At 58.2% G+C, this 13,865-nt stretch overlaps 2 protein-coding genes and 1 long non-coding RNA gene across 4 annotated transcripts in view; 2 read left to right on the forward strand and 1 right to left on the reverse strand.

Annotated features, from left to right (window-relative positions):
• Positions 1–3,729, forward strand: part of IGSF9 (immunoglobulin superfamily member 9) — a 19,622-nt gene extending 15,893 nt beyond the window's left edge. Inside the window, exons 15-21 of the mRNA XM_019988249.2 lie at positions 379–629; positions 844–928; positions 1,025–1,201; positions 1,415–1,457; positions 1,769–2,629; positions 2,924–3,051; positions 3,264–3,729. Of these exons, the coding sequence (XP_019843808.2) occupies positions 379–629; positions 844–928; positions 1,025–1,201; positions 1,415–1,457; positions 1,769–2,629; positions 2,924–3,051; positions 3,264–3,445 (1,727 nt within the window). The 3' untranslated portion in view covers positions 3,446–3,729. The remainder of the gene's footprint in view (positions 1–378; positions 630–843; positions 929–1,024; positions 1,202–1,414; positions 1,458–1,768; positions 2,630–2,923; positions 3,052–3,263) is intronic.
• Positions 1–6,857, reverse strand: part of LOC139181018 (uncharacterized) — a 12,723-nt gene extending 5,866 nt beyond the window's left edge. The window contains exons 1-2 of one of the 2 annotated variants that reach the window (XR_011565173.1): positions 6,770–6,857; positions 1,407–1,518 (exon numbers count right to left, since the gene is read on the reverse strand). This is a non-coding gene — a long non-coding RNA (uncharacterized lncRNA). Of the gene's footprint in view, positions 1–1,406; positions 1,519–3,831; positions 5,921–6,769 lie in introns of those variants that run through there. The other variant, XR_011565172.1, reaches the window with a different exon arrangement.
• Positions 5,140–13,054, forward strand: TAGLN2 (transgelin 2). The gene is made up of 5 exons (XM_019988258.2): positions 5,140–5,272; positions 10,751–10,961; positions 11,376–11,550; positions 11,859–11,961; positions 12,254–13,054. The coding sequence occupies exons 2-5, from the start codon at positions 10,782–10,784 to the stop codon at positions 12,393–12,395; spliced, it is 600 nt and encodes a 199-aa protein (XP_019843817.1). The 5' UTR covers positions 5,140–5,272; positions 10,751–10,781; the 3' UTR covers positions 12,396–13,054.
• The last annotated feature ends 811 nt before the right edge of the window (positions 13,055–13,865 follow it).

Here is a 13,865-nt window from a genome sequence, read left to right on the forward strand (position 1 = left end):
GGGCTGCAGGGAAAGTCCAGATATGGGCGGTCTGGATGGGAGTGGCCAGAAGGGTTTGTGGAAGATGATCGAGGCTTGACTTTAGGGGCTCTGGGAGAATAGTTGGGCCCCAGGGCTTGTGGAAGGACTTCCCTGGTGGCTCAGATGGTCAAGAATCCGCCTGCAGTGTGAAAGACTGGGGTTCGATCCCTGGGTTGGGAGGATACCCTGGAGAAGGCAATGGCAACCCACTCCAGTATTCTTGCCTAGAGAATTCCATGGACAGAGGAGCCTGGTGAGCGGCAGTCCATGGGGAACACTTCCATTTCCAGGGGATGTGGAGGAGCAGGCGAGGGGCACTGGGAATGCAATCTTTACATGCCTCTGTGTCCCCTTCAGGGCTTCCTACCACACCAGCTGCCCCCAGTCCTCCCCCGACAGAGATGTCGCCTCCCCTGTCCCCTCCACGAGGTCTGGTGGCAGTGAGGACGCCCCGGGGGGTACTCCTGCACTGGGATCCCCCGGAACTGGTCCCTAAGAGGCTGGATGGCTACATCCTGGAGGGCCGGCAGGGCTCCCAGGGCTGGGAGGTGTTGGATCGGGCCGTGGCAGGCACAGAAATGCAGCTGTTGGTGCCAGGACTTATCAAGGTAGGTGTGGTGGGTGGGCACGGAGGGGGCGGGTCCTGCCAATGGCCCCCCAGCCCCCTGCTGCACTCCCCAAACCTGGGCTCACCCTGATTTGACCATCCTCACCTCCTCTTGGCTTTCTACTTCACCCGTACCTTCCAACTGCAAAGTCTTTCCTTTGGCTTGGGGTGGGCAGTGCTGAGCTTTGACCCCCTTCTTGGACCCCCATCCCCAGGACGTTCTCTACGAATTCCGCCTCGTGGCCTTCTCTGGTAGCTATGTCAGTGATCCCAGCAACACAGCCAACGTCTCCACTTCTGGTAAGAACCCGGCAGGAGGGCAGAGCCCTGGGGATTGGGGGGCTCGGAGCCGCCTGTGTGATAGACACCGACCCTCCCTCGTGTCCCGTTGCCCAGGCCTGGAGGTTTACCCCTCGCGCACACAGCTGCCAGGCCTCCTGCCCCAGCCAGTGCTGGCCGGCGTGGTGGGCGGGGTCTGCTTCCTGGGCGTGGCTGTGCTCGTGAGCATCTTGGCCGCCTGCCTCATGAACCGGCGCCGAGCTGCCCGTCGCCGCCGCAAACGCCTCCGTCAAGGTAGGTCACTTGGGGCCCCGCCCTCTCTAAGCACCTCCTACTTGGAGAAACTCCAACCCCCTGCAAGGGCCAGGTGTGTTCCCCCTGCTTCCCTCTTGTTCCACTTTCCCCAGGCAGATGGGGCTGGCGTCTGGCGCGGAGTGAGGTCTGCGCCCTGGGCCCTGGTGGGGCTTGGTTTTTCCTATGGCACCTCTTGTCCTCTTACCCTTACAGATCCACCTCTTATCTTCTCTCCCGCCGGAAAGTCGGCTCCCCAGTAAGTGCCCCCGCTTCCTTGGCTTCCTTCTGCAGTCTGTGAGCACCTTCCTTTTCTGCACCTTGAGGAGGGTTAGGAGGGGTGGAACAGAAGTGAGAGGGAGGTGAGGATGGAAGTGCAGAGGCCCCAGCCTGGGGGCCGGCCCCGTGTCGCCTGTGCCTTCCCTCCACCCCTCCACCATGTGGGTCCTTCTCTCCCTTGCTCTCCCTAGCTCTGCTCTGTTCTGCATCAAACCTCTCAAGGCCTGACGCTGGCTCCTGGGAGGGGGACTGGCCCCCTACCACAGACCCTGATCTCCTGTCCTTCCCCAGCTCTGCTCCGGGCTCGGGCAGTCCTGACAGCGTGGCGAAGCTGAAGCTCCAGGGTTCCCCAGTCCCCAGCCTGCGCCAGAGTCTGCTCTGGGGGGACCCCGCTGGACCCCCCAGCCCCCCTCCGGATCCTCCACCTAGCCGGGGGCCCTTACCCCTGGAGCCCATTTGCCGGGGACCAGATGGGCGCTTTGTGATGGGACCCCAGGTGGGGACCTCCCGAGAAAAGTCAGGCCCTGAGCAGTCCGAGCCTCGGACCCCAGCTCGGCGTCAGGCCAGGTCCTATGATTGCAGCAGCAGCAGCCCCAGTGGGATGCCCCAGCCCCTCTGCATTGCAGACATCAGCCCTGTGGGGCCCCCTCGACCGGCCCCACCCAGTCCTCTGCCAGGTCCAGGACCCCTGCTCCAGTACCTGAGCCTGCCCTTCTTCAGGGAGATGAATGTAGATGGGGACTGGCTCCCTGTGGAGGAACCCGGGCCTGCTCCACCCCCAGATTACATGGATACCCGGCCCTGCCCCACCTCATCTAACCTCCAGCCCCTGGACTGCAGCTCTGAGTCCCCCAGGGCAGCACTTCCTGGGGTCATGGTCGGGGTTGGGGCCGCACCAGAGCCCCCGTACACAGCACTGGTTGACTGGACAATGAGGGAACGGCTGCTGCCAAGCCTTCTCCCTGCTGCCCCTCGCGGCAGCCTCACAAGCCAGAGCAGTGGGCGGGGCAGCGCCTCCTTCCTCAGGCCCCCCTCCACAGCCCCCTCTGCAGGAGGCAGCTACCTCAGCCCTGCTCCAGGAGACACCAGCAGCTGGGCCAGTGGCCCTGAGAGGTGGCCCCGGAGGGAGCATGTGGTGACAGTCAGCAAGAGGTGAGGGCAGTCCCTGCCCAGCCCTGCCCTGCCCTGACCTGCCCAGCCCAGCCCAGCCCAGCCCTGCCCTGCCTTGTACAGATTCTCCCCACCCCTCTCCTGTATCCTCTGCCTTCCCTGCTCCATCCCCACCTTGGGACCAGGAGAGCTTGTCTCCTTTTGGAAGCTTTTGCTGAGGTCCAGGGATCTTCAGAGGAAAGCCATGGCCCACCCTCAGCTTGGGGTCACCAGTTCAGGCTTTTCTGGCTACCCTCTATTCCTCCACCCACACCACACATCTGTCTCATTTCACAGGAGGAACACATCTGTGGATGAGAACTATGAGTGGGACTCAGAATTCCCAGGGGACATGGAGTTGCTGGAGACTCTGCACTTGGGCTTGGCTGGCCCTCGATCCCGACTTGAAGCTGAGCCAGAGCTAGGTGTGAGAGCCTTCCAGAAAGCCAGGCACCCCTGGCCTCACTGTCCTACACCCCCAGCCTTAGGACTCAGCCTGTTGCCAGCCAGGCCCGCTCCTCTGACTGCCTTGGCTCCTCTGCACTGGCAGGCCCTAGAGAGCTTCATGGTACTGCTGAATCCCAAGAGTTCACCCAGGGGACCTTAAGACATCTTCCTTTTGTCTTTCCTTTTGCAGGTGTGAAGACTCCAGAGGAGGGCTGCCTCCTGAGTGCTGCCCATGCTCCTGGCCCTGAGGCCCGCTGCGCTGCCCTTCGGGAGGAATTCCTGGCCTTCCGCCGGCGCCGAGATGCCGCTAGGTCCCGGCTACCAGCCTATCGACAGCCCGTCTTCCACCCTGAGCAGGCCACTCTGCTGTGAATGCCCTAACGTGAGACAGGGTGAAGGCGCACAGACCATGCAGGGGAAGCCCCCAGCAAGATCTTTCTCCAGCCGGGGATGCTGCCCCTGCCCCTTTGGTGCTCAGTCAGAGACCCTGACAGTTGGCTTGCTGAGGGGTGTACGGACTGAGGCCCTCGAGTCTGAGGACTACAACGGTGATCTTAGGTCTGCCTGTGTGTGTGTGTGTGTGTGTGTGTGTGTGTGTGTGGTGTTTGTGGTGTGGATGAGGCTTTTTTTTACAGGTAAATAAAGTGAAAAATCTTTCTGTGTGTCATCTGCTTTGAATCTGAGAGGGAAGTAGGAAAAAAATCCCTAAACCCTAAACAGTGAGGGGACTCTGTGAAAGAATGGAGATACATTCAAGATCCATTCCAAAAGCATTTATTAAGTGCCTGCTGAGGTCAGCTGCTGAAGACCAGCCATTGAGCTAGGTGCTGAAAAAGTACAAAGTTCACAAGACATCTTTGCTCTTGGGGGAATTCTTTCTAGTCAGTGAAGCAGGAAAGTAAAGAAATAGTTACAGTGTGCTGTGATAAGTTCTGTGATAAAGCTGTCTGTTGGTTATTACGGTAGCATGAAGGAAGGAGTCTGCAAACAGTGAATGCTTACAGCTTGTGCTGGGACAGGCATGTCACAGGAAGTGAGAACAATAGCCAGGCACTGCTCTAAATTTTGTACATGTACCGTTGAATTCTCTACCACTCTGCGGTAGGTAGTACTATTAGCTCTATTTTATAGACTAGGTGACTGAGGTGTTCAGTGCGTTAGTAATCTGCCCCAAAGCCACCAAGTTGGTGATGGGTAGGGCAGTGAGAAGTCAGTCATGGGAGGGAGAGCATCCCAGGCGGGGGAACAGCCTGTGTGAAGGTAGGGAGGAGTAAAAACACTTGGCATCCCAGGGAATCACTGGAATATAGAGGTACGGAGGGCCGGGCAAGAGAGAATGGAAACGTGAGAAGGCACAGGTTGTTGATGTGCTTGAAAACAAGTTTCACTGGGGGCTTCTGTCATATATGAAGAACTCCACTGATGGGTATAAGCAGTGACTCCACCCCAGAGGGACTGCTCAACTGAAGTCTGAAAACAGGTGGGGGCATTCTTTTAATCCCCAATGGATGCTCTCCTCCATCCTCAGAGACAGAACTGCTAGTCTCCTCCACTGAAGGCTCTTCTGATCCCTCCAGGATAAAGCAGAGGTGCCAGGTCATAGGGGAGGGAATGAAGGAGAAAGAAGTCAAGTCTGAACCCTGGGTCCCAAAGCTGATCACGCCCCTTGGGCCCTGGGCGAGGAATGACCTCACTGTTAGTTTCTGCCCAGGCTTGAAGAAGGTGGGGAGCAAGACCACATGCGGGAGCTGTCCTGGCCTGCTAGTTCCAGTCCTGCCACACCCTAGTCACTAGTGTCTAGGGGAATGTTTTCTTGTGCCTCCGTTTACCTAACCACCCTATTTGAGCCAAAAGCATTCTTTCCACATAAAAACCCCCAGAGTCTTGCGCTAACCTAGGCAGATAGTTTCCCACTGGGGCACATGTTTAAGGGCTCTGGGGTAGAGGTGGAGGTTCTCAAGGGTTGAGGCCATTGCCTCCATGTCTTTTAACTCAGGGTCTAGTCACCGCCCCCCTCTTTCTTAAGCACTGCCCTCCGCAGCTGCACTGCGGCGCCTTTAAACCCTCTCGGCCCTTGCCCCGCCCCTGGTCCGCCCCGTCCGAGGCGGGAGCAGGCTGAAAACCCCCGGCCCCGCCCGGGCGATCCACTCGCGCTGCGGCCCCCGCCTCGAGTGCGCAACTCTCCGACCCACGTGAACCGTAAGCTGGAGGGAAGGGTCCTTGAGGGCGTGGGATGTGCGCGGTCTCTAGAAAGCAAGAATCCCGAGCCTGCGGCTCGCTCCAGTAGGCTTGCGGATCGAGGGCTGGCAGGCAAGGGTCCGTTGACTGCCCTGCCCCGCCCTGGGCTGTCAGGTTCGTCCCCAGGCTCTGACCCCCGCATTGTTGAGCGATGAGGTCAGGCGGTGTTGCTAGTGCATAGACGGGGCGTTCGTCGGGATCGGAGACTCTGGGACTGCGCTCCGCCCGCCGGCTCCAGTCCCGGGTCTCGCTGGGGCGAGAAAAGGAGGGGGTCACGGATTATACGGCTGGCCCAGAGTGATGCAGGGTACAGGGTTCCGGCGCCCACCCTTGGCCAGCTCCGCGCCGCCGGGTCTTCCCAGGCGACCCTTCACTTCCTGGTTCCAGGAGCACGTGTGGGTGCTGCCTGCCCTCTTCGTTTCTGAAGCTCGTTTTTCTGAGGACTGGCTGTCGCGAGTTGGGGCGAGGGGCCGCCGTGCTCGGGTCCTGCAGTGGCCTCGCCTTCTCGGGTTTGGGCGGGGACTTGAAGTTCCAGTCCTCTCCAGGAGGGTCCCTCGACCTCAAGCATCTGGGAGGTTGCAGCCCAGACAGCGCCTCGGGGTGCCCTGCCTGTAGGAGGCGGTATTGGGGGAGGATGGCTGCTTTCCAGGCTTCCAGCCTCTACGGGAGCCGACGCCCCCACCCCTTGCCCCCTGCTGCTGGGAAAGTCGGTGGTGGCCGCGGGCGGGCAGGCGGGCTGCCCAGACCGCTGCGTCACCCCAGCGGCGGGCGGGGGGTGATTCATCCCAGTAACGGCCTAGGGCGTGGCGACTGGGGGCGACTGTTGGGGGGCGGACCAGCAGGACCGGAAATCGACTGCCGCAGACCTCCCCCACCCCCCTGCCCCGCGCGCTCTGCTGGAGCCCCTTCAGGTGATGTTCTGGGGAAGCTTGGTATCCGAGAGCAGAAAGAAGCAGGGTAGAGGTGAAATGGGGTAGAGGACTAATATGGGGATCCGGGGTAGGAGGAGACCCGTGGTTCTCCTAGTTTTTTGACTCCAGAGCACCAGAGGGACAGCTCCGGGTCTGTAACCCCACTTCCAATTTCTCCTTCCTAGTCCACAGGGAAGACTTCAAACTGCAGAGGAGGCCAAGGTAGGGTGAGGCCAGTGGGCCCCTACCCTTCCAGAATCAACAAATAAGTCTGTCCAAGTGCAATTCTTCCCCCACGCCCCACCCCAGCCCCTCTGGGGATTGGCCTCTAATCCTCCCCCCTCCACCCTACCCTATCCCTTCTCCCCCCAGGATTTTCAGCTATGGGGCTCTCTAGCTCCGAATGGACTTTCTGTTGCCAGGATATTTCTTCTGAACTATTTCCTTGAATCTACATGTCTACCCCAACACTTGTAACTTCCTTCTCCACATGCTTCTATTCCCTCCACAGCTGCTTCCTTGAGGAATCTCTTGCACCTGTCTGTACCTGTGAAGCGACCCCTTTCCAAGGATCCCACTTCTGCTCCCCCTGCCGTGCCTCTGATCCCGCTTGGCGTCTCCTGACCACTTCTGCACAGAGTGGCTGTTTCTGCCTGGTGCCCCCACCCTGCCCCATTCCTGTGTTTGGTACACAGAAGCCATGGCAACGGCCCCCCCCATACCCCTCCTCCCATGCAAGCTTTGTGGCTTCCTGTTTGTGCAGCTTCAGCTTTCTCTGCTGCTCCCTGACTCGATAGCAAGGGGGCTGCCCCACGGTGGCCCCTCAGTCGTAGGTCTCCCACCGCCCCTGCTCCCTGTGGCACTTCACTTTGGAGGCAAGGGTTCCCACTTCGCTTTTTCAGGATAGTCTAAATGGCACCTCTGGGTTGGGAAGTTCCCCTGTGTCCTCTCTGCACAATGAATGGAGAGTCCCTTTGTCTTCACAATTCAACACCCCTGCCCGGAGCCCTGGAATCCTCCCACCCCACCCCCATGTCCGCCTTTTCTTTGGCATCAGCTCCTCGGCTCGGTGGGGTGAGGTAAGCGTCCCTGGTCCAGCCAGGGTCTGGGTGCGGCTGAGGGCTGGAGTGCCTTTTGCAGCCCTCCCCTCTCCCAGCTGTTGTAACCTCGTGGGTGGGGGTGAGGGCTGTTCCCACTGCTGTCTGGAGTACCTCTGGAGTTCACCTTACTCACTGCCAGCCCATCCCCAAGCTGTGCAGCTGTCTTCCATTTGGACCCCCAGCTCTGAGCATTTCCCACACAGCTTCTCCCCACTCCAGTAGGCAAGTGGCTACCTTCCCTCCTTTAGGGGCGAGCCCCGGGTTCGCCACTGCAGCCCCAGCAGCCACGGCTTCACAGAGGTTGTCTGCTCGTGGGGGTGGGGAGAACAGCTGTGGGCAGGCTGCCTCATGGCTCTCCCTCCTGCCAGAGCTCTGCCTCATGGCTCTGGCACCGCAGGGTCTAGGGCAGTGGCCCTGAGTGGAGCTGAGACATTGCAGCTGGAGCCTGTGACCTTGCCAGCTGTGTCCAGACTCCAGAGTTTAGGAGGGCTCTCAACATCCATCCCAGAGGTGGGCCTGGGGGGCCCTCCATAGGCAACACTGGAGGGGTCAGGCTTCGGCCCTGCTCTCCCTTCGTAACCCTGGTGTCCGGGTTAATCATTCTCCTGTCCTTTTCTGGCTGTAGTGATCCCTGGGCCTCAGGCCAGTTGGCTCCATGGAGACACAGCCCTGAGGCCCAGGTGACTGCAGTGAAGCTGCTCCCAGAAGTGAGGTCTAGACAAGGGGCTGGGACAAGGTGACTTCTTGGTGGCAGCAGCCTCTGGCCCCCTCTCCTTCCTCCCAAGCCTCCCAAGCCTATGCGGCAGGGTCACAGGCTCACAGAGACTGAGTGGTGGCTGAGCCGTTGGTGCTGGGCTGGGGGCAGGGAATCTTGTCTGCTCTCTCCGCAGACCTCAGCCGCTCAACTGGCCTGCCCAACCGGCCTGCCCGCCCCCGGCTAAGTGTGTGTGGGGCTGGTGTGTGGGTCAAGGTCCAGACTGACATTTGTCTGGCCCGGCTTTCAGGCTGGGTGAAGTGGGGGTGGGTTGCTCTTAATGAGGTTTAAAAATAGCTGATTTATGGGGAGGATCTCTGCAGGAAATGTGCAGCCCCATAAGCTGGAGTCAGAAAGAGCAGCCCTTTTGGAGTGTGGGGAGGGGCTGCCTGACCCCAGCGCCGGCAGGGACTGAGGTATGAGGGGGGTTGAGGCAGCTGCTGTCCCTGTGACCTGCCCCAAGGGTCAGGGAGGAGGCGGTAGGAAGACTCATCCTGCTGTGTGCCTGACGTCGTCCCTGAAGCCTGACCTGGCCTGGGGCCAGATTGGGGAGGGGGAGTGTCTCCCTTCCCTCCCCTCCAACTTAGGTGCCTGGTCTGGGGCATCCTCTTTTATGTGCAATCAGGCAGCTCTATTTCAGAGCAGAAAGAAGAGCCCATGGGGAGGAGACGGAGGCAGGAAATGGAGTCCCATCCCATCTCTGGTCCTGGCTCCCCCTTGATGTGTGGCGTTCCAGGACAGGGCTCTGAGTGTGGGGACTTAGGCAGCGAGACGGCGGGTGGGGACAGACTGCCCACTGCGAGGTGTGGTCCTGTCAACTCAGGCCAGCGGTCAGGAAGCCACCCCCCTCCCCGTTCTTCCTGACTGAGGTCCTCAAACTAATATCACCCAAGGCTCCTGAATTAGGCCTTATTCCTGCTATAACAAATTATCACAAATTTTGTGACTTAAAGCAACATACATTTAATATCTTGCGGTGCTAGGTCTCTCTGGCTAAAATCAAGGTGTCGGCAGGGCTGCATTCTTTCTGGGGGTGCCTAGGGGAGATTCCACGCCTTGCATTTCCTAGCTTCTTGCTACTGCTGCTGCTAAGTTGCTTCAGTTGTGTCCGACTCTGTGCGACCCCGTGGACTGCAGCCTACCATGCTCCTCTGCCCATGGGATTTTCCAGGCAAGAGTACTGGAGTGGGTTGCCATTGCCTTCTCCATCCTAGCTTCTTGAGGCCACTTGCATTGCTTGGTCCACGGCCCTGTGAAACTCAATCATTGACTTCCCTCTCATTCTCCCACTTTGACTCAACTGCCTTCCTCTTTCACTTATAATGACCCTTGTTGTGAGTACATTGGGCCCCGCTGGATGACCCAGGGTACTTTCCCTATCTCAAGATCCTTAATTCAGTCACACACGCAAAATCCCTTATGCAATATAAGGTAACATTTGCAGGTTCTGGGAAGTAGGACATAGGCACCTTTGCAGGAGCCATTCTGCCTCCCACTCCTTTTAGAAAGGAAAGTAGAATTAAGTAATACGTGATTTCTCATGGAAAGTCCCATTGCCTAGTGAAATCTGTTAAGGGCCTACCTAGACCTACCTCTCCAGGAAGCCCTCCAGAAGGCTTCTGTGCATATTCCTCCCTTAATTCCTGCGGCAAATGGGCTTCCCTGCTGGCTCAGCAGTAAAGAATCCGCCTGCAAGGCAGGAGGTGTGGGTTCGATCCTTAGGTCGGGAAGATCCGCTGGAGGAGGACATGGCAACTCACTCTGATATTCTTCCCTGGGGAATCCCATGGACAGAGGAACCTGGCGGGCTACAGTCCATGTTGTTTGAAAAGAGTTGAGTTGGCTTAGCAACTAAATAACAACAACATGATCTGTGTAGTTTAATATTCATCCTGTACAACTCTTGTACTTTCGCATGTGCTGTCTTTGTCTCTCTGATGGCATTATGTGCAACTTTAGAATCAAGGATTTCTGTCTCTTCTGCAAGCCCCAGCGCAAATAGTGGGTGCTCAGTGAAAGTGTTAGTTGCTCAGTCGTGTCTGACTTTTTGCGACCCCCTGGGCTGTAGCCTGCCAGGCTCCTCTGTCCATGGGCTTTTCCAGGCAATAATACTGGAGTGGGTTGCCATTTCCTACTCCAGGGGATCTTCCCAACGCAGAGATCAAACCCACATCTCTTGCATCTCCTGCATTGGCAGGTGTATTCTATACCATTAGTGCCACCTGGGAAGCTCAGTAAAAACCCAGTGGCTACCTGGCATGGGTTCCCAAGCCACTGCATATTCTTTCTAAATCATTCTCCTTCCCAGACTGGAAAAGGCACAGCTGGGGTTAGGATGACCAGTTTGCCTTTGCTAAAGCTGACCACCCCTAATCAGGAGCTGAACCGCCAATCCTGACCTCATTTACCCTATGTTCTATTCCAGTGGGTTTTATACTTCATTATAGGAGTGGAACCATTCAAATGAAATCTAATGGGAAGCCTCAATATAGTAGACAGGCTCCTGTCATAAGGGTGGGAGAACCCGCAGGGGCCAAGGGGAGATGCTCTCATTTGGCAGCTGTTCTCCCCTCTGGGCCCCACCCGAGGGATTCGGTATGTGTCCCCATGGGCAGTGCCCCACTCCACAGGCTGTAGAGTGCTGACCGCGGGCCTGGCTGTGTCCTCTCCCCAGTCCCCCACAGCCACTGCCGCCAGCCTCCGGAATGGCCAACAGGGGACCTGCCTACGGCCTGAGCCGGGAGGTACAGCAGAAGATTGAGAAACAGTACGATGCGGACCTGGAGCAAATCCTGATCCAGTGGATCACCACCCAGTGCCGCAAGGATGTGGGCCGGCCCCAGCCTGGGCGCGAGAACTTCCAGAACTGGCTCAAGGATGGCACGGTGAGCGCAGGGCGCCTCCGACCAGAGGTACCGGGGAAGCGAGCATGGTCTCAGCCGAAGAGAGGAGTGCAACCCTGTCCCTAGCTTTCCTGAGCCCAGGGATCTCCATCGAGCAGAGGCCCTCCTGTTTTTCCTCCCTCCCACCAAGGGAAGTGGAAGCCTTAGGTAACAGGAAGGAGGAGGAGCGCCAGGGGAAGAGCTGGGGGAGGTGTGCTCTAGTCAGTGATCCTTGAATAGCATGGCTCACTTTCTGGGCTCAGAGGCAGGGGCTGGGCAGGAAGGAGCCCGAGGCTTTCTCCAGGTGGAGTCAGAACTGTCCTCAGGTAGGAGAGGTACCTGTGTCGTTCTCTGGAGCTGAGGGTGGTGCCCTGTGATCTGTGTGGGCATGGCCTCACCTCTGCTGTCCTCCCCCAGGTGCTGTGTGAGCTCATTAATGGGCTGTACCCCGAGGGGCAGGCCCCGGTGAAGAAGATCCAGGCCTCCACCATGGCCTTCAAGCAGATGGAGCAGATCTCCCAGTTCCTGCAAGCAGCCGAGCGCTATGGCATCAACACCACTGACATCTTCCAGACTGTGGACCTCTGGGAAGGTGGGCCAAGGCCAGGGTCAGGGCACTGTTGTCCAGAAGACCAGAGGTTGGCCTGAGCCATCTCCTCCAGGGAGAAGGGGCAGGTTTCTGGCAGCCTGAGGACAGAGTGGAGTGTGTATGTGTGTGCGTGCTCATTTGTTTGTGTTTTGGTAGAGCAGTTGACCATGTTGGAGGTTGGAATGGAGAACAGGGAGATCAAGAGTAAAGGAATTTGGGGACTGGGCCTGCTGACTTAGTGATAGAGGTGGAAGCCTGCCATTCAGGACCCTAGCCCCGCGGAGGCTACTACAACCCCTCCTTCTTCCCAGGAAAGAACATGGCCTGTGTGCAGCGGACACTGATGAATCTGGGCGGGCTGGCGGTAGCCCGGGATGATGGGCTCTTCTCTGGGGATCCTAACTGGTTTCCCAAGTGAGTATGTTGGGCAGCCCAGGCTCTGGGCCAGCGTGGTGATCGTGCTTACTCCTGTCCCTGGGAAACGCCTTCTACAAAGCACTTCCGCATCCCTTATCTCTATCCTCACGCCTTTCCTGGGATGGCAAGGGACAGTCCCTTTTGCGAGATGAGGGGTGGTGAGCTCAGTGCTCTCTGGGGCAGAGCCGGCACCAGCACTTAGGCCAGAGAAGCCTGTACTCTGCCCTGGGAGGACATTTACCGGGGCAGCCTCCACCCTCCTCCTAACCAGCATTCACTTTCCACCCAGGAAATCCAAGGAGAACCCTCGGTACTTCTCGGACAACCAACTGCAGGAGGGCAAGAATGTGATTGGCTTACAGATGGGGACCAACCGCGGGGCTTCTCAGGCAGGCATGACCGGCTACGGGATGCCGCGCCAGATCCTCTGATCTGCTGTGCAGCCCTGCCCCTGCCCTCCGTGAATGGTTAATATATATGTTTTTTTTTTTTTTTTTTTTTTTTTAGCATTGACATTCCCTGAGAGCCCCTGGGAGCTCTCGCACTCCCTTCTGCCAGGGTTGGGGCCTGGCCTGTCTCTTCCGGGGGGTGCCCGACGGTGGCCTCCCCCTTGTGCTTACTAATACATTCCCTTCTCCAAACCCACAAAACTGGACCAACTGGCCTCTTTTCCCCTGGGACCAAGACTGGGGGGGACCTTACCCCCTCTCCGCACCATACCTCTTCTTTTTCCTCTGGCCTCTTCCCTCTGAGCCCTGTGCCCTAATCCATTCCTTAGCTGGGCATCAAGGATGCTGCCTGACGGCCTTCTCCCCCCACAAGTATGCCTTGCCCACAGCTGTGGCTGCAGGGACTTAATTTATAGGGAGGGGCCTGTGGCCGCCGCCACCCCAGCCCCAGCTGGACTGCACTCACCACACTTTGGAGGCAGCCTGCCCTGGCAGAGGCCCCCAGGCTTCTCATTTTCCATCCTTTCTGTGGCTAAGGGGTGGGGGTGAGGGGGCCTGGGAGGGTAGGCTGCTCACCATGGGCTGGGGCTTGAAGAATCTGAGTTTGCTGATTTAAATAAAGAATCTCTGTCTTTTTTTTTTTTGGATGGATTCTGGCTGTGTCTGGGGGGAACCCACTGTGGGGAAGGGAGGGATGTGGGGGATGTATGGGCACTGGCTCCAGGGAAGAGGGTTTTGAGATGGAAGGTCACAAGTGTCCCCCCATCTTTGACTTCCTTCCCATTCTTTTTCTCACTTGTTTAGGTGAGGGGTTGAGAAGGGACAGGCCTTCCCTGCTGCCTTCAGGTTAAGAGTCATGATGACAGGATATGTGGGTAGCGTCCAGAAGGAGGGGGGCCCTCACCTAGCTGGGCCCTTCCCACAACCAGAACGGCTGTCAGTCACTGCAGGAAGGTGGGGCTGGCTGTCCCCCGAGTCCTGAGTCCTGACAAGTGTCTGGGTTGGAGGCGTCTCCCACAGGCTTGATGCCAGGTGGCTTCTGTTGGAGCTGGCCAGACCAGCTTGGGGGGTGGGGTTGCAGTGGTGGGGGTCTGGTGAACAGGGGCATGAGTGAGCTGGAAGGAGTTGGTGATGACTGGAGGGAGGAAGCCTTGTTGATCAGACACTTGGGAGCTGCATGTTCTCGAGAGCTTAGCAGCATCTTCTGGATGGGTGGCCTTGGACCACAATTGTCAAATTTTGGGGTTGGGTTGTCCTGACTCCTACCCCTGACCTGGGCAAGAATGTTCCACCTGTAGTTTCCAACCCCATGGCCTTCCCATCAGATCTGGCATCTCCCCCGAGGCCCTGGGCCGGCCCTCCGCACTTCAGCTCCCACCCCTACCAGCCAGCCTGGCCTCCATTGTCCCTCTCCCCACTTTTACTACCATTTATCTTTGTTTCCTGAGGCGG

This window comes from Bos indicus, chromosome 3 (genome assembly GCF_029378745.1).
Source record: "Bos indicus isolate NIAB-ARS_2022 breed Sahiwal x Tharparkar chromosome 3, NIAB-ARS_B.indTharparkar_mat_pri_1.0, whole genome shotgun sequence".
NCBI classification, from domain to species: Eukaryota; Metazoa; Chordata; class Mammalia; order Artiodactyla; family Bovidae; genus Bos; species Bos indicus.